The sequence below is a fragment of the Numida meleagris genome, chromosome 4 (assembly GCF_002078875.1).
Source record: "Numida meleagris isolate 19003 breed g44 Domestic line chromosome 4, NumMel1.0, whole genome shotgun sequence".
Classification (NCBI taxonomy): domain Eukaryota; kingdom Metazoa; phylum Chordata; class Aves; order Galliformes; family Numididae; genus Numida; species Numida meleagris.
In genome coordinates, this window is record NC_034412.1 from 26,415,701 (window position 1) to 26,435,346 (window position 19,646).

Sequence of the window (19,646 nt, forward strand, 5' to 3'; positions counted from 1 at the left end):
AAATTAGTCTTAACATGCTTCAGAGCTTCATTTTAAATTATGCTGGCTTAATTCCATTGTAAGGACTATCATTAAAATCCTTCTAGCTTTTACCAAAGTCACAAGGAATGAAAAAACAATTGTTTCATCTTTCAAATACTTTAGGACTCCCCGTTCTTTTTTTCCCTTTCACTCTCTGGAGTTCTAGAAAAAGAAAGCTTACCTGAAAGTGCTTTACCATGATTTGTTTAAGATTATATTTTACCTCTTCCAATACAGTGTAGGTAGATTTGCCCTGTGTGAACTAAGAGTATAGGCAAGATATGAAGATGTTGTAGACTGTTTGCTTGTATGAGGAGTAGTTAATGACAGTCATGTAGTTCTTTGCTGTTCTGCTCATTTATTTATGGATTCTCAGATCCTACACTTACAGGAAAATTACTTAATGGTACTCTTTGTTGCCTTTCTAATTTCTTTCATGTTTTTGTTGCAGCTTTCTCTTAGGACTGTGCTACAAGTACTTCTAGTTCATCTCAGAGATCTCTTCCTACTTCTGTACACACATGGACACATGAGTACACACGTACACAAACTTCTGTGTATGGCAGTGTTTCATGAAAATCAATTAAAGCTGCCTTTCCTTCATGGAAAATTAAGAGGTCTATTGTAATTGTCTGTTATTTGTTAATCTGAATAGATGAGTTTCCATTAATCAGTGTTTCACTTTGGCTTTCTGTACAACAGCTTATGGCTGACCAAGTTAACTTGCACTGAGCAACAAGTCTGAAGTGAACTCCTTCACAGTAATTCCTTGTCACCATCAATATGTATTGAAATTTCAAGTGCTGGTTATCCAGATGTCATGAGTGGCTATTACTGAAGGGACACCAATTTATTGATAATCAACAGTTCTTTATCTTCTTGGCTTAAGTGCATTTTAAATTATTTGATTGCTGAGATAATCAAAAAATCATTAACTGTTATAAATGAGGTGTAACAAAAGGGGGAAAAAATGTGATTGACTTCTTCTATCTTTAGGCCTTGGAGAAACAGCCCAAGCCTTCTCCTCAGTGACCGTGAGGAGGCATCTGTCCCTGAGAAAAGATTTTTCCCTGTTTCAGATGGTTAGCTAATGCTTTCCTGGGCCTTGCAGGTGGGATGGTACTGCTTGGCCTGGTACTACTCTTCAGTACAGTTACACTGGTGCCTTCATTGTTGGTCTGGGCCCTGTGTTTCATATGTCTAGCTTTAGACTTGGTATTGCAACAGTATGAAACAAAAATTGGTGACACCAACAGAGAGATGCCAATTAAACAAACAAACAAACAAAAAACACTAAGGCAAATGAAAGGCTACCTTAATATATTCTCTATTGGAAAAGATATCAGAATACAGAGGAATAGAGAGAATACAGGAGACAGAGCTTATTTTTAACAGAAATAATAGTCAGACATCACTGTAATTGTGCATATTTGAGGAGAGAAAGAAGAGGAGAAGCAGAGTAACAAAGAGATTTATTTCTGCTCAGTAATTTGCCTCTTTGTCAGACATCATTGAACGTTCATCCTGTGGGAGTGCCTTACAAAATTCTTTATATTATGTATGGAGGCTTTCTCAGACAGTAGTAGCTTTTTAAGCTCTTTTCTGTGCATCAGAATTGTTTTATTCTAAGTTCTGTCTAAGTGGAACAAAAAAGCAAATTAATAAAAGGTGTAGAGCCAAATCCTCTGGCAAGGTACCATTGGTGAATTGCTCTCCGTACAGTTTCTGGACTCAGAGCAGGTTTATTTGGCAGTTAGACAACGAGGATCTTCCAGTGCTATAGGTGGATTAATTAGACTGAATTATCTGCAGCATAACTGATAAATAACTTTAGTAATGTTGCTATGAGATTGGAGTCTATATTTTGCAAAAAACAGTGCAAATTTTGTGCTTTGGAAACTTCCTGGTATGAAGACATTTTGAAATGCACTGCAAGACATAAAGATAAAATATAAAATTAAAATTCAAGATTGGCGTGCAATATAGGCAGCCAAATAAATGAATCTTTTTTGCTAAAATCCTTTGCTCTATGTTATGTTTAGTGGGAGCAAATGTTTTACATAGTCTTAAAAAAAAGTTTACACGGGCTGCACAGGCTGTAGTTCAAGTACTACACATTCCTAGAATGATAGCTGATAAGGTCAAGTAAGAGTAAATGTGGTGCATCGCAACTGAAAATTGTAATTCTGGTATTGCAACAGTCAATATATTAAAAATCACCAGGGTGTTAGAAGTGAAATTGTTGCAACCATTTGAGCTTCTGAATAAATGATGGACTTTAGAGTTGATCAGTTAGCAAAGGAGAAGAGAAGCAAATTACAGAAAAGGAAATGGTGATGATGACATTTGGATTAATATTCCTGTGGAAATCTTGTACTGATGTGAAAATCTTTCAAGCCAGTGATGCCTCCAGGATTAGTGTTATACTATCTTTCACCACTAGAACATGGTATGTAGTGTCCTACAACTTTTGTCCAAGGACATTACTCCAAATGAACACACAAACAGTGTTTAATTGTGTAAATTGTTTCTTATTCTTGTATAAAAATAGAATCTCTTTTCAGTAATTACTTATTGACAGTTTTTTACATTAATAGCTAAAACTTTAATAGAATGAGATTCCCCTCATATATTGACAGAAATGACTAGTAGGGTTTTCTTGAAAGAAGCGTCAACTTTAGTAGAGCCTTTTCAAAATTAGGTGCTGAATTTCCACAATTTCCATGACAAATCTGCAGCAAGTTAAATAAAAGCATACAAAAGTTAATTTCATATTCTTATCCAGAAACTGGATTAACTTTATCTCACTCTTCATAATAAATTGCCCAGAAATGTTCTTTTGAATGTGAATAAGCTAAGTAATTTGGAACAAATAGCTAAATATCATTCATTTCTATATATTATTGCAGTGAACAAAATCAGGTAATGGTTTATTTAAAAGACAGAAAGAAAAACAGCTATTGTTTTTGCATGTTCATCTCATCTTTTTTCTTGCGATGTAGTGATTTAAATGCTTCTGATTACATCTCATCAGCCACCTGTCATTACTATTCTTTGTCACTCACCCACTTTTTTTTAAGCTAAAGAAATTCAGTTATAAACTTTTTTAATAACCTTATTCTAACTATTTCCCTTTGAAAATAAAGGTTACGGACCTGTGAGCTCTCCTCCTCTATATCACGCTAAAGGTTTTTGAAAGCCAGTTCATAGGCCCTTCAAATATCTTTCAGCAGAAGAGAAATATTTTAATCTCCTCTCATCTTGAAGAGTCCAGGTTAGTACAAAAATGACAGGCAAAATCAATTTCAACTTGAAAGTTTTCTTTGACTCTTTCTGTTTTAGTTGAAGAGAACATTCTTCTTCAAAACAGCTATCTCAAAAGGAAATTTCCAATCCTCTCTTGCTCTAATCTATTTGCCACTGTGTCTAGAAGTATGGTAGCAATACAAAAAGTTATGGGGTGAAAAAGTCTTGGCATATGATAAATTCACAGTGGTCTCTGAATATCTAAGGCTTTTGTAGGTTAAATAGCTTTGCATGATAGTAAGTACAGGGTGAATTCAATTCAATGTACCATGATCGTCGTAATCTTTTCACATTCTTTAAAAACCATTGAATTTCCTCAACTTCTGCACTTTCAAACTGATAACTAATCCAAAGTGAAGAAAAACACTAGCTTACTTGGCTGGTAGTATTGGAGAGTCATTTTGGACTCCTGACAGCGAGTCTTCATCTGGTTGTAAATTTGGAAAATACAGCAATATTTACTCAATATTGCAGTATGTCCTTACTTGAACCTGTAGTAATACAGCTGAGACTCACGTGACTAGCAGGTACCAAGCAGTGAGTCATGATGCTTTGATTAGTTTAATTGCACTGTCTAATCAGCCCAGCCTTGTTTTCATGACTGAGTCACATTACTTTGTTTTATGACAACTACAAGTGACTGTATGAACTTCTTGTTCTTCTCATGCATCTCTCTTATTTGGCTTCTCAAAAACCACTTATGAACCACTGCCAGTTCAAAGAGCTTGCAAGAGCTCATGCAGTTTTGTTGTGGGTTGGTTTTTCTGTTTGTTTTGTTGTGGTTTTTTTTTTTTTTGTTGCTTTGTTTTTTTTAAGAAAATGCACAAAACTAGTGAGCTTCATTAATCAGTTTATCTTGAAGGAAAGCTGTGCTCTCCTGGGAACGTATTGTTCTTTGTCTTTCCCTGATGTGTTCTCTTTCTCGAGTTCTTTTTATGAGAGCTTAAAGAAGGGCTGACATGTCCTTTCCACGTTGTTTCTGCATCCCTAGAGGAGACAGTTTTACCTTACACTAGATATCAAGCCAATTTTGGTTATTCCTTTAAGAAAGGAAAACTTGGGCAGTGTAAAATTAGTCTCACATTTTAAAGAACAACAGGAGAAGAGTTTTCTACGTTCTCCAAGACAGAGATTACAGATGCCTTAGAAATAATAATTGGTAATAATAATTGAGTTGGTGGGGGGAGATCACAAAGTACATGATAGTCAGATCCTGATTTGCAGAATCATGAACACGCACTGGATGTGTGTGTGAACATATAGAACAAAAGAGGTTTATCTTTGAATATTGACACGTGTGCAGCAGTGACATGAGATATGAGTTAATGAAAGGAGAATGGAATAACCTTTTTCCCTTTTTGATTTAACATCAAGGTGAAAAAGTTGGTGAAACTATTAAATAATCACTAATTAATAATTTTGGAGCTACTCTATCAGGAAATTCAAGTGCTAGCACAATGAAACATGAAATATGAGAAGAGTGGTTCAATTTTTCTGTATTGGAAAAACAATAAGAGGTAGGAAGGTTCACACCTTTGATACTGCATGATAAAGACATGATATGATAGGTCATTTTCTCGACATGATGAACTCCAGAGCCAGAACAGTCTGTAATTGCAAAATAATAAGCACAGATTTTTTTAAATTTTTATTGTTGATGTAGTGCTATCTTTATTTTCCTCATATAAAAAACACTATTTTATATTCCTTAATCCTAAAGAGAAACATTTGAATATTGACTAGGACTTTACAGCGGGTTTTACTTTCTTATCTCCTACCTACCTTTGTCAACTTCAACAAATATTTCCCCAGAGGTTTTCCTCTCATAAATCCTCTATCATCTATGTGGTCCAAACTTCTGTCTTTTTTTGCATAAACAAAATGATGTTAACAAGTCAGTGAACAAAGATCAGTGCTTTCAGTGATGAGACTGGGATGATGTTGTTAAGTGTTGATGCATTATTATCTCCCTTCCCAGTCAGATATTTACTTGCCAGGGTAATCCTACGTAGCACAAAACAAGTGATTCAGAATCAGTATCACTAAGGCAATAAATTTACAGAGAAATCATAAAATGACATAATCCTTCACTGTGTCTACTCTTTCACAAAGAATTAGTCTAGAACGGAGACAGAAAGAATATTCATTAATTGGTTCAGGAATTAATACTTTTTAACTAAATATGCTTTCTCAAAATGCTATGAAAGTCCATTGAACTCAGCTGTGAGAATATAAATCCCATAATTTGTCATCTAAAATGCAAAGATATCAGCCCCTTCAAGTGCAAAGTTCAGTCTGGATAAATCTCTGGTGTATAGTTTAAAAGGCATTATAGAAAATATAGAGGTTTTGAGGTTTCATTTCTATTTGACTTTACATATTGGTGTTTTTTACCAGGTATATCAGTTGCTCAGATTATGACATATGACTGCACTGAAGGGAGCTTTGGTTGTCTGTGGTTTCTATGTTTTTGTGCAGCATGAGACTTCAGGCATTAAGGACCACATGTTTGTTTGCTTAATGCTGAATCATAAGCCTGCGTAAGGTTTTTTGCTAATTATTATTAAGTGGAATAAATTAAACAAAACGCTGCTAATATGAGTACAGAGCAGCAGAGAACAGTACACTAATAGATTCACCCTGGGAATAAAGTATAGCTTTATCGTTGGTACCTCTCTATCCCTATTGGTCTCTAGAGGCATCTAGAGACCTAAAGCAAAAGTCCATTTGAGTCATTATGTAAGTTACAGAGTCAATCAGCTTTTTAAAATCATACAGTGATTGTTAGCTGGAATATATAGCAAGACGCTTCTAATAGCAAAGACAAATCTGTGCCTATGGGAATACGCAAAATATTGATCCCAGAATTTCTTCCTGGTACTACTCCTACATTTCAATTTATAACAGTTGTAAATGTTATCAAGGGTTTAACAGGTGAAAGTTCTTAAAGTATGAATTTGAAGCACTTAATCCACTTACAGGTGGCTCCCTTAGTTTAAGAGAAAAACAGGGACAAAAATTTGGTGTTGTATAAAAACGTGCCCATTCTTAACCTTATAAAGCTTCATAAAAGAATCATATTTTGTCTTATGACTGTAACCTTGAAAAAAGTTGCACTTTCAGATACTGTAGTGCCACTTAGAAAACAAGCATCCTTTCCCTTATAGTGAAGATTGTACAGAGTATTTCAAGTGCTCTAAGAAGCAATGAAACTTAAAATAGAACTTGCATCCTTTCATTACAGCATCCACCAAATCAAATGTTACCTATAAGGATTATCTGATATATTTTGAAAGTACTTCAAAAATTAAATTAGCAGCCCTTTGCAGACTGACACTGTGTGAAGCCTTGGGAGAGGGAAGGGCACTGGGTAGCACTGTGAGCTGATGATGCTTTCTTCTCTTCTTGATATATCGGAAACAGAATCAATTGCTTTCTAGAGTAATTTTAAACTCTGCCATCTGCTCATGGAAAGAAGTTGATCTCAAAAGGAAATGTGAGCTAGCACTCTGTAAACCATTACAAAAGCTCTTTGTAGATCAGTTGCACTTGTACTGGAAATCCGTTGATGGCAGAAGTCATCCCTTGGGTGCACTGAAGGGACTGGTAAGGCATTGTGCATCTGCAAACGTGGGGAGCTGAAGCTACTGTCATACTGAGGAGCAGATGACTAGTAGAATCCAGCTGCTGAATCCTCCAGCTGCCCTGGCTGACCCTCATCAGCATTTTCCTTCATTTCTTGCATGAGGTCCCTGTATTCTTCAAGTTGATTTCCTATGAGCTGTGGGCTTAGGTGTGCAGATCCTGTTTTCTGTAAACTTCAGACCAATAGATTCTGAACCATGTCTCCAAACATTTTGAACAGGCTGACTGGTCTTAAGGATTTGTGGCTGTGCCTCTGTGTCTTAGTCATTCTTTGGCAAAACTATGTCACAGGCTTGAGCTTACTGTCATTGTTCTTTGATCCTTAATCAGTTTATGTCCAGTAATTGCTTTAAAATTAGAACACATTTAAAGGTATATCATTCTTTGTATAAAAAGGATTTATCCATCTCGGTCTCAAATTTCAGCACAAATTAATATAATCCATCTCTATATAGCTTATCTGTCTTATTGCTATAGTAACAATTTCTAGCACAAAGCAAAACTATCCTTTTAAATATTGGCCTTAGGTCATTTCTCGTTTGATTTGCACTTGCATCTTATTACTAGGATGCATAAGGAGGAATTACCTGGTTGCTTTATATCAAAGCACATTTTAATTAGCTTATGATATCAGTGTTTTTTGCCAAGTTAAGTGTATTTAATATAGTCTTGTAATTGCATGTCTGATGTAATATGTATTAATGACTTGATGTATATAACATGTATTTGTATGTAACTAATGTATTTATGACTTGATAGTCACACTCAAATGCAAATGAAAATTTATAAAAGCATAATCTCAACGATCTATATACTTCTAAGAGCATATCTTATAGTCTGTACATTTCTTCTGTCTCTGTTTAGTCATTTGTGACTCTTTGGAAGATCCTGTTTCCAGAGGCGCTGCCGCCTGCCCCCTGGGCTACTTTCCCTGTGGCAATATCACAAAGTGCTTGCCCCAACAACTTCACTGTAATGGTGAGGATGACTGTGGGAATCATGCTGATGAAGAAAACTGTGGTATGTTGTTAAGGCTTTTCTTTGTTTCTGACAGTCACTGAATCACGTGCACTGTTTGCACCAAGTGAAGAGTTACAGAGTAGTTGCAATAAGAATGTTATGTGTTTTGCAAAGGGTGTAGGTATTGGCTTTCTCTGATAAAGCTGTTCAACAAGGCACTCACCAGGAAGAAAGGACCACATTTGCATATTGTAGAAGTTTATCCAGTGTTATCATTTTTACATATCATTTTGATGTGTACGTGTGTGTGTGATCTAGAAAAGGCCCCTGCTGCAAAATGGTGGACATATGTGCTGATAGTTTGTTATGCTTGACGTAACTGTTGAAGCTGGTTGGGAAGCATAATTTATTGGAATTTTCAAAGTTTGTCAGAAATCTTTCATGTCCTAAAACAGGTGAAAAAATAAAGCCATGCTTGTATGACTTCTGCAAGCTGCAAGACTGTTACCTCTTAAGCAGTTTATGCATGTTCAGTTTCTGTATAGTACTAGAAAGTCTATCGTGCAAGGACTTGCTAAAGGTGCACAGGCTGATCAAGTGGGGGTTAGGACACACCCAGTTTTGTAACGGGGTATGCAGGACAGCAAGCAGAGCCTGCAAGGCAATTCGGCTGCAATACAGAATCCAAGTATAATAATTAAACAATGAGCTGAGAACCTAGATTATAAAAGATGACGAGTCGTTGTATCAGCCCTCTGAGAAATTAGTGGTTTTTCTTGCATCTTAACCCAATATTCTCAAAATGCATACCTTGTATAATGCATTATGGTTGTATTCAGCAGTAATGTTTTCTCTAATACTGACATAGCAGTGAAATTTTATTATTTGACTAATAGAAGAGTAATTACATTGCCTGAAAATGTGAAATGTTCTGCTGGGGTTTCTGCAACATTCCTACACTGAAGGAAAACATTGTTGGATAGATCTTTTTTCAACCATTCATCTTGTTTAAAATGAAAGAAAGAAAGTGTCACCAATTAGCTCCCAAGACAAAGAAGCTATCCAGCTATTTCTTTATGCTGCTGTTTCCCAGGACCACTTCAGTGTGCCTCCCTTCATGCCAGGAGTTATAGCTAGTTCTTTATACCCTTTCTTTTAATTTACAATGAGTTTTCAGTTGAAGTCATTGCTCCTGGTTACGGAAAAGCAATTCAAAATTAAATTATTCCACTGAAGTAATTGGTTCATGCAGCACTATAGGAACTTTTAATCTTATCCACAAGGTACTCTAATTAAGTAACCCAACTTTTAAATTCTTGCACACTTCTATCTTGCATAAATTTGAATAAGACCTTTGAGGTGGTAAGTCTACCACATTCAACTCAACGCATGTGGTGGGGATGGGAAAAATTAGTATGGGCCCTCAAAGGAGTTCAGAAATACTAGATACATGCTTCTCAAGTACAGCTAGCTAAAGCAACTTCTCCACCAGTGATGTCTTCAGTAATGACAAAGCACTATCCCAAGCCTACAGAAAAATATTATAACAAAGGCTTGCATTTATCTTAAACCAGTCTTATAAAGAAAGGAGATGCAAAGCAAAAAATTTATCAAGAACGGTTATCCTTTCTTTGGAAAGGATGATACTGATGAAGAAAACATTTTTTTTTTAAAAAAAAAAAAAAGCACTTCTTTTGAAAATCATCATAACACTATTGAAAAAATTAGGTGAAATTTCTTGAAAATAAAGAGATACTCAGAATATAAGACAACCCAAGGTCCAGCTGTTCAGTAGTAAATGCTAAATGTGCAGAGTATTAGTAGAAACTGATTACCAAAATAGCACTTTTAAGAAATATCAATGAATTAAAGAAGCAGAGAACCAATTAGCATAAAAGCACACTTAGATATTCAGAGAGAAAATTGCTTTGTAAAAACCTTCAAATGACATTACAACAAAAAGGTGTAGCTTTTTCTTCAACGGCTGTCAATTACAGGGTGATACAAAAGCTATCTGAGTACTCTGGTCTTGCAAATTACTCCAGTTGGAATCTTGAAATTCCACATCCAATATGGTTAATCAGCAGCACAGCTTAAAATCTGTCTGCCCAGTAACTGCTGATAATGTGTGTCATGGTCCCTTGGCATCTTGGATGTTTCTCTACACCCAGATATCATTCTCTGTTCCCCTGTTGTATGCATATCACAAACATTTTATAGATGAAATCAGCAGAGATTTCACTAAATATTCCAAGTTTCTTCTATCAGTTCTGTCCCTTTCCTCTTTTCTTTATCGGAGTTGCGTTGTTTCCCATTTTATTCCAGTTAATGATACTTTTGTCTTAATCTTTGTGAAGATTTGCAATGTTTGTTCTCTTTCACACATTGCATGTCCTGTAACAATAGAATATGATTAAAAATATTTGAAATTAAAAGGATTCTTCACTGACTGGTAGTTGTCTTCAAATATACAGCAATAGCAGTTCGTATTCAATCCAAGCACATAACAATTAGCTTCGTGGGGCTTCCTTCACATCTGCTTTCTCTTTCCTTTCCACCGAGCTCTCTGTCAGAATGATAAATAAAAAACTAAGAGATGCAACTTGAATTTAGGATAAGGGGCAGAGTCATATTCTAGATCTGAGATGGCCATGGCAGTTCTTAACCTCAGGGTGAGGATGTTCTGTTTGGCAGTTCAGCTTCAGCATTTCTCCCCCTTCACAACACTTCTGGAGAGGGGATATCTGTAGCCAGTGTGTTACATAGAATGAAGCCACTTATGTTTGAAAATTCGCATGCCCTTTTCACCCAGTTGGGTTTCCAACAAAAAAGTAGTGTGTGTGATAATCTGATGGGGAAGAGCTTGAGGCAGTGCAGTAAACAGCTATAAGAGGAGAGCAGCAATTTATCATGCCCTAAGTGATGACAGGTTCTTCTCAAACTATCACTAGATAACCTTAAATGTGCATGGAAAATACAATCTTACCTTTTGAACTTGAAAGCATAGTCCATCAAGTAGTGGGTGGCTCTGCAAATTTTCCATAAATACAATATTTTTAAACAAAAATGATTTATCTGAAGTTTTATCATTTGTCATAAATGCTTGTGGCTTTGAGGAATTTTCCTTTTTAAGGTTAAGTATGGCAGTAAATTTTTCCCTGCTCTTCTGCCCTGTCCTCATCCTTTCTGAAATACTGAGTTCTTCATAAAGCAACCAAGTGTGATGTTTAGAAGTCTAGCCTATATAGTGTTTCTCTTGGAACTATTTTTGTATCTATGTTAAAATAATAATAATAATAAAGGTAGCAATTCCAGCATCCTTCTGTGCTCAAGCCTGATTAAAGTCAAGTAGGTAAAAGAGCTTGAGTTTGATTGTCCCACTGAGGCTATGTTTGATTTCAATGATAATGGCTTCAGCCTAATTTTGAAACTTTGGCCAGGTTGATCTGGGAGTTCTCTACGAAGCAAGCAGAATAAAAAGTTATTTCTCACATTGAAGACTTTGGTGCTACAGTGTTACTGCTAATGTACTCAAACCAAGCTCTGTGCGAAGCCCTTTGAAGCCCAATGGCATGTTGAAAGAGTCAAGTGCATACTCATGGGGAGAAGCATTTTGAAATCCCTGGCTTGACAGTGATACTCAGTGATAAGCAAAACAGAACTAAAGCCAACAACACTAGATAAAAGCAACAGTTGTTGAATTCAAAACAAGAATAACAGGACAGTATTTGTGATGTAGCTCTTCACCAAGTCCACCTGTGTTTTACTATCTTTAAGTACATTTGTTTACGTGAACAAATTCTGATGTGACAAATTGCAAAAGCATATGAAAAGCTAGATCATGACATAGATGTGCTCTACAACTTTGGACATAAAGCAAGTAAAGTTGCCAGTAATCATGAATGGATATTTTTCAAAACACCAACTCCCTGAGTATCTTTAGACATTTTTTTCCCTTGATCTGCTCCTCAATTAAGTATCCAGAGGGACCTGGACAGGCTGGAGAAGTGGGCCCACGAGAACCTAATGAGGTTCAACAAGGCCAAGTGCAGGGTGCTGCACTTGGGCCAGAGCACTCCCAGGTATTTATACAACCTGGGGGAAGAAGTACTTGAAAGCAGCCCTGCGGAGAGGGACTTGTGGGTCCTGGTGGATTAGAAGCTGGACATGAGCCAGCAGTGTCCACTGGCAGCCTGGAAGGCCAACTATGTTCTGGGCTGCATTAAAAGAGGAGTGGCCAGCAGGGAGAGGGAGGCGGTGGTCCCCCTCTACTCGGCTCTTGTGAGGCCCCATCTGGAGTACTGTGTCCAGGCCTGGAGCACAAGAAGGACGTGGAGCTCTTGGAACGAGTGCAGAGGAGGGCGACCAAGATGATCAGAGGGCTGGAGCACCTCTCCTATGAGGAAAGGTTGAGGGAACTGGGTTTGTTTAGTTTGGAGAAGAGAAGGCTCCAGGGAGACCTCATTGTGGCTTTCCAATACTTGAAGGGAGCGTATAAACAGGAGGGGGATCGATTGTTTGTGAGGGTGGATAGCGATAAGACAAGGGGGAATGGTTTTAAGCTGAGACAGGGAAGATGTATGTTAGATATTAGGAGGAAGTTTTTCACTCAGAGGGTGGTGATGCACTGGAACAGGCTGCCCAGGGAGGTTGTGGATGCCCCGTCCCTGGAGGCATTCAAGGCCAGACTGGACGTGGCTCTGGGCAGCCTGGTCTAGTGGTTGGTGACCCTGCACTTAGCAGGGGGGTTGAGACTCGATGATCTTTGAGGTCCTTTTCAACCCAAGCCATTCTATGATTCTATGATTTACATTTAGAAACTTCATTGTTCATTGTTATGCTATCTACTTAGAGGGCTGAATGAGTAAACTTCTGTCCTAGAGAAGTGTCAGCTTTCTTGAATAACAATTTCTACTATTACACATAGTGATAAAAATGTAAAGTTATCAGTCTAATAACCTCTGTGTAATTATCTACTCCAGATAAATCAGTAGGTCAGTTATCCTGCTTTCAGATCTAGTACTTTTTCCTAACTTCTGTTAGGGTTTCATAGTACACAAGCATGCAGTCTAAATCTATTTAGTTATTGGATTTATGATGACGTATTCTAGTTTTAAAATGCAAACAATAAGACCAGCATAAAGCCTTCACTCATACCTCCTGGATTTCTATCAGAATGCATTTTATGAAGTCAGGTCTGCCTGGTGAGAACTGATCTGGATTGATTCCACTAACCTCAATGGAAAGGCTCCCACTGGCTTCAGTGAGCAAAGATTCATAACTTACCTAAATTAGGAAACTAATGAAAAGCTTGGATGTTTCAAAGTGCATTTATGACTCACGTGCTAGCATTTCTAAATAGCATTAGATATGTTTTTTTTTGGAAACACTGTGCTAGCAGTCATTTATTTATTTATTTCTCTCAATGAGATGAATTCTAGATTGTGATCTGCAACCTGTACTGGAAAGAGTGACTTCCTATGTAGTCCATGATACATAAATATCAACAAATAAATGCCTTAATTTTTCTCTTAGACTGAATTTGGAACAGAGTAGATATGCCTTATACTCTGCTCAAAATTAGTGTGAGTGTTGTTTCACACTACTTAATAGTTCTTATGCTCTGTCTTGAAGCTGGTTATTGAAATGGACTCTTCATTTATTACTAGCATACAACCACTAAGTCTACAGATTACAGATATCACCAGTAGAGTAAAAAATATATTTAGAGTAAATATTGTACAAAATAAATAAATAGAACACTTTAGCATTCATATTCATTTCAAAGCAAAAATCTGTATGTGTTGTGCTTAATTACTTGCATTTCTGTAGGCTGGACTTTTGTGTTGTGAGTAGGCCACTAGAAAAACAGCAACTATGGTTACGTATTTGACTATAACTCCACTTAGTAGCAATAATAAAAAGGGAATAGAAAGAACACTACGCTTAGGTGTTTTATCTTTCTTCACTAGCAGGATCTTTAATTATGCACTACATAATGGAATAAAGTTGCCTGAGCTATTTCGAGAGCACAAGTTTCCTCAGTGTTCAGAAATGTGGCTTCTGGACAATTTTGCTGATAGTTCTGCAAAACTGTTTTTTGGCAGTTAGGTGGTGATTGTAGTGTGTACGCATTTGTTTTTTAATCACAGTGTCATAGCCGTGTTTTTCCAGTCCAGTGAAGCAAGAACAGGCATGCAGATTTAATTTAAGATGTTTCTGACTCTCCAGAGGAGTTCTTCACTGGCTAAATGCACTTACCATTGTATTGCTCCCAGGCCTAAGAGATCTCAGAACAAAAGGCAGCATTCAGCTCCCCATATTTAGCGTTCATGTATAGATGTTTGTTACAGTTTCTCTAGCTCCTTAGCTGGATATACAATGGAAATCACAGATGAGGATTGCGGAAAGAACTGAGGCAGTAAACTCTTTGAAGTCTTGCGCATATTTCCCTTTACAAGCAATGGCCTCACCTGTTACTGTGTGCCATGCCATTACAGGTGACTGGCTGGCCTTACTTAAAGAATTATTGCCCCTTTTGTAAAAGGGCCTATAAAATTTGACAGGATGAAAGTAAGGAAATTCTGTATAGTTATCGTGTGTTTCTTTAAAAATCTACAAAATTACAGAGAATTACTGCAGTTCATAGATTTATTAAATTTTAGATTTCCATAGCAGAAATCTAAATTTCTATGGGATACTTGAATGATTAATACTGCTTTAATACTACTAGATCATTCATTAAGAAATGGGAAATTTCAGAGAATATGACAGCCTTGGTTTTGCCTCAGCAGATTGCAGATGAGCTTGACAATTCTGTTTTTCAAATAACGAATTATATTTATACTTAGTCTTATGTTTTCCTGGCATGCCATTTTTTTACATCATGCTTAAAATGTGAAATTTAAACTTGTGAGAGAACACTCAGTTTTGTGTTCTAGACAGTAAATTCTCTTTATAAAGCAAGAAGAAAACACTTGGAATTCAGCAGCATGTGTTCAGAATGTGGCAGATATTTGGTAAAAGATCAGATCTTTGAGTGTCACATGGAAATTTTTCATGTATGGAGTTGTATATGGCCAACTCTTCTGTCTTTACTATTCATCCAACAGTACATTCCACTGAAATAATTGGATTTACATTGATGTAAAACTATCAGCACATATAATAGCTTTTCTGAAGATCTGGAGGTTTTTTATCAGTCAACCGATCAAATCTTTAAAGTGTGTTCATAGCTGAGGGGAGCTTTTCTCTAGACTTTTATCTCTTTGGATCTCCAGAGTCAAGGCTTACTCATAATGGAACTTCGGAGCAATACAAGGTTTTAGGTACATAGCTGGGCTATTAGGTTGTATTAATTTATTGTCACATTTATTTCAAAACTGGTAAATAGTTCTAGAAAAACAGAATAGAAAATCTGAATAATGTATATAGATAAAAAATACTGTTGTATAAACTAGGAAACTCTCTTGTGCAAGTATTTTACTGGAATAAAGATACAATATTGGGAAGATATTTATCTTTTGGAAATTGGAATCTGCTTATCTCCTTAAAAGTTGCAGTGGATTAATACAGGTATCTTAAAATCAAGAATAAACTCATGTAAGCAGGACATCTAGCTCATTCAGAAAACTGTAAATCACATTTGAATTGATTTAATACCAGTTTGTTTGGGTTTTTTGAGATTACATGCCTAGTTATATGTGACAGTGTAATATTTAAATTCATTAGTGGGTACAGGAAGTGGTCAATGTACAGTAACACACATTTTGGCGTAGGGTAAATTGCCTTTGCTTTGATGAGTATGTGTCCAGTTTTTAGGTACTTCATTTTCTTCACTTGGATATCTAAACTGGGCTGAGAAATATACTCCCAGAGTCAAACATACCAGGCACTGCAAGACTCCTCTCTGTAAAATCTTAGTATGGGTTTGGTCTTGTCATAAGTAGTTGGAATGTATCAGCATATCCTCGCACTGGAAAAGGGCAATTACATAAACATTTTAAAAGGAATTGCTTCTGCATTCTTGCTTGGAGAATATAGATTTTCCTTGTACTGTAAGGTATTTTTGCAAAAATCCTGAAGTCATTTCTTACAGCGAGAGAAAGTATATTTGAATAAATACATCCATTGATTATGTCCATCAACAGCAAAGGCAAAATCAAAGAATGACCCAGTGGCTCCTTAGAATGCAGCAGTGTTTATGCATTTCACTGATATCATTTCTCTGCGTAATAACCTATGAATACACAGTCAAGAGAAGGAGAAAGTTGTGTAGAGAATGTTCTTTTCATAAGGTCTATACTAGATAAGAGTTATATTTTTAAGTGAGCAAAGCAGATATGTTTCTTGGATTTGTTATTGAAAGGATTATTTGACAAGATTAACATGCTCATTCTCATCAGAAATGGTAATTGACAACATCTAGGAAAGAACAGTATGTTAATTTGCCTTCAAATAAATCCAGTTTACAATTATTTATTTCATTTCTCCCACATAGGGGAATATTCCTTGTTTTCTCAGACCTCATTCTTACTGAAGTGCAGCCAACATAAACTATTTTAGAACTGGCTCAGGAAAAAGTAACTTTTCATCTGAGCTGTACTCCCTCAAAGGATAGATTTTAAATTTCAAGACCAGTACTATTACCAGTCATTTCTTAAACAGTTTGGCGTACCTCATCTCAACAGTAGTAAACAGGTCACAAACCTACCATATAAACCCTAAATAATTACAAAGTATTTCACAGTTCTGGCATTTGGTGTTCCACTGAATGATTGTACAAAATATTCATACAATACATTCATCTGGGATTTGACAAAACAACTCACATAAAATAAAGACTGTTCCACACTTAGCACAAAGCTTGGCCCATACCAAACATTTTTCAATGTCAGAAAAAAATGCCTTAGGGGGAAAAAAAAAAAAAAAAGCTTTTTTTTTTTTTAACAAACTGATTATAAACTGTAGACAGCCAGAATGGTTCCAGTACAAAATAATCTGTCTTTGTTTTGCTTTTTTTCCCCGTTCTCTTTTATGACCACTCAAAAATACACAGCTGTCTCTTGACTTCTTCAGAACCACTGGTGAGCTTCCACTTCACAATGAACTGCTCCCTCATTCCTTTTCACATTGGCAGCTCTGATCGTGCTTTCTCTCCACGGATATAAACTGCAGTGGTCACCTTTTGTAAATGCTTTGTCACATGGCAAAAGCATTTAAGAATACTAAAAAGTGGAATAAAATTTTACCTATCCACTCTTTAGCATCAGAAGCAGAGAAGAACAGACAAAAAATGGTGCCTTAAGTGTCTATCAGCTCACAGGAGGATTAGAATTTATGGCTTTAACTATAAATTCAGAGAAGCAGTTAGTTGTCCAAACTTCTCTGTGATTCTAACTATGGTTTAGAAGTTCCATGTTTTGAGACTGTATTCCTGACTGCAAAGTGTTTATTTGCCCTGATTGTACTCTGAGAATAAACTCAGTTTTAATACATCTTTTAAAATCTCTGTTTCACAATCCTCAATGAAATATTCCTCTTAAATCTTGCCTCCTCTGTATACACAAAATCCTTGAATGGCCTGGGTTGAAAAGGACCTCAAAGATCATCAAGTTTCAACTCCCCTGCTGAGGGTAGGGTCGCCAACCACTAGACCAGGCTGCCCAGAGCTACATGCTATTACCGCTAGTTCTATCAGCTCCCAGTTTCTGGGTCCAGTTTTGCAAATGAAAGTCAAAGAGTACAATCTTTTTTTAAAAAAAAAAAAAAAAAAAAAAAAAACACAGAAATGGTGGTAGGGGAAACCTCATTACAGCTCTAGCTGCAGGACAGGAGGTCTCTAATCACTCACTGCTTGACAAAGGATCTGTTTTCCTCATTTCATCAATTATAGATTCCATGTTTCAGGTTTGTAATCCAGTTCTAAAACTGAACTTCTGCTGAGTATTTTAAATAAGCAGAGCAATCTATCTGAAGATTTACAGACTCCCTTCATTTTGTCAAAAATGCATTACATTGCTGATAATCAGCTTCATGATCTGACCTGGCAAAATTGCTAATGCTTCAGTGAACACCAGATGCTCTCAAGGAAGTTAATTAAAACAGTGTCTTCTCTGGGTAGCAAGTTGATATTCTTGCAGGGCATATTTTAATTGACATTAATTTTCAAGTCAAGTCACTTTTCAAGTCTTTTTTTTCTCTTTGTAAAGCAATTCCTGAAGACGGAGATTTCGTATTGCCTCAAATCTTTTCAATATATGCATAACCAATGAATAACAAGATTAAAGATAGTTTGCTTAAAGTTCCTACTCTTTCGAAATATCTGTTAATTAGAATGTGCAGCACAGCTTTTCAGCTTAAGCATCTCTGAGAAGAGCTCCATCTGCTGACACACTGCAGGCTGCTCTAAGGAGATGCTTGCAAGGTGATTTCCCTGTGTAGCTGAGGAAAATGCATTGCAATGTGATGTGAGGAATTAGATGCCATTTCAGAATGCGTGCATTTACACAAAATTTAACATGTTTCACTTCTCCCTACCTATTTTTCAAGCCAATAGTACTTGCTTGAACATAAAGTTATAGGAAAATGTCCATGAGAAATGGTATTTAACTAATATAAATAGACTACTACCATGCAAAATAGAGGAAGACATTGTTAGTGCGTTACACAAATGAAACTAAGAGTGTAATAATAAAATCAGCAGAGCCATCCTTGGAGTTTTCATGTAAAGGCTTTTTGACAGCAGGTATCATTACAAAATAATGCTTCCAATTACCACTGACACTTTAGCTCACTCAATAACTAGTGCCATCCTCAGGAGTATTGCTGCTACTGGTGCAAATTTATTCAAATGAGATGCTTTAAACTAAAAATGTTTGGACACTATCTGAGCTGAAGAGAGGTCAGACTCAAACTAGTAAAACAAAAAGCAGACCACAGCTGTCAAAAGTTTTTTTCTTCTTTTTGGTGGGGTGTTGAATACTGGCTTGAATGTGTTGCATTATGTTGAACGTTCTTGAGAAGTGCTGTTGACTTGGCCTCCATCTACATTTTCAGGAAAGAAATTTTAGGCTGTAGCAGTGTGAAGCAGCGCTCTGAAAAGTGTAAATTGTAGTAATCACTAAAGCTTTCTTGGACAAAGTGACAGACCTGCACACTCAGGAGGGTTGGAAAATATGGTTGCCTCCTGTGTAGACAAGAAGTTCTGAAGAGAAGTATTACTCTTATATTTTTCTTTTCTTTTTTTTTTTTTTGTGCAGCTGTCACAGAAAGCGTTGAGTTGTTTAAAGTATCTGAAGATATTCCTACTGTGCATCCTACAAACTCAGTACATTCAAGCGATTTGACAGACATATTCAAACAAGGTCATTTACTGTTCTATGAAATCTTCTAGAAAAATCACGTTATTGAAATAACAAGCAAAGCAAAAAAATAGATGCTACTGAATTTAGTGACAGTATTATTCTAATGTGTGTACTGTTTCATTTTTTTTTTTATTAGAAGACAACAATGGATGGTCTCTACAATTTGACAAACATTACGCAAAGAGGAAATACAACAAAATGAAGTCTCTGTACGCATTTCAGACCAAGACACCAGAGTGCTGTAAGTAGTTAATTATTGACAACTTCTGGAAATAAATATTTAGCAAATGTGATTATCAGAAATAGAAATATAGTGCTATTTCATTTATATTAGAATAGAATTAATGT

The 19,646-nt window shown here is 36.3% G+C and overlaps 1 protein-coding gene across 12 annotated transcripts in view; it reads left to right on the forward strand.

Moving 5' to 3' along the window:
• The window catches only part of RXFP1 (relaxin/insulin like family peptide receptor 1), a 93,728-nt gene that overhangs the window by 54,685 nt on the left and 19,397 nt on the right, over positions 1 to 19,646 (forward strand). For 7 of the 12 annotated variants that reach the window (XM_021396704.1, XM_021396703.1, XM_021396699.1 and 4 more), the window contains exons 2-4: positions 7,837 to 7,992; positions 19,194 to 19,298; positions 19,435 to 19,539. In XM_021396704.1, coding sequence (XP_021252379.1) covers positions 7,837 to 7,992; positions 19,194 to 19,298; positions 19,435 to 19,539 — 366 coding nt within the window. Of the gene's footprint in view, positions 1 to 3,167; positions 3,296 to 7,836; positions 7,993 to 19,193; positions 19,299 to 19,434; positions 19,540 to 19,646 lie in introns of all 12 variants that reach the window. The other 5 variants (XM_021396705.1, XM_021396709.1, XM_021396707.1 and 2 more) reach the window with 3 other exon arrangements.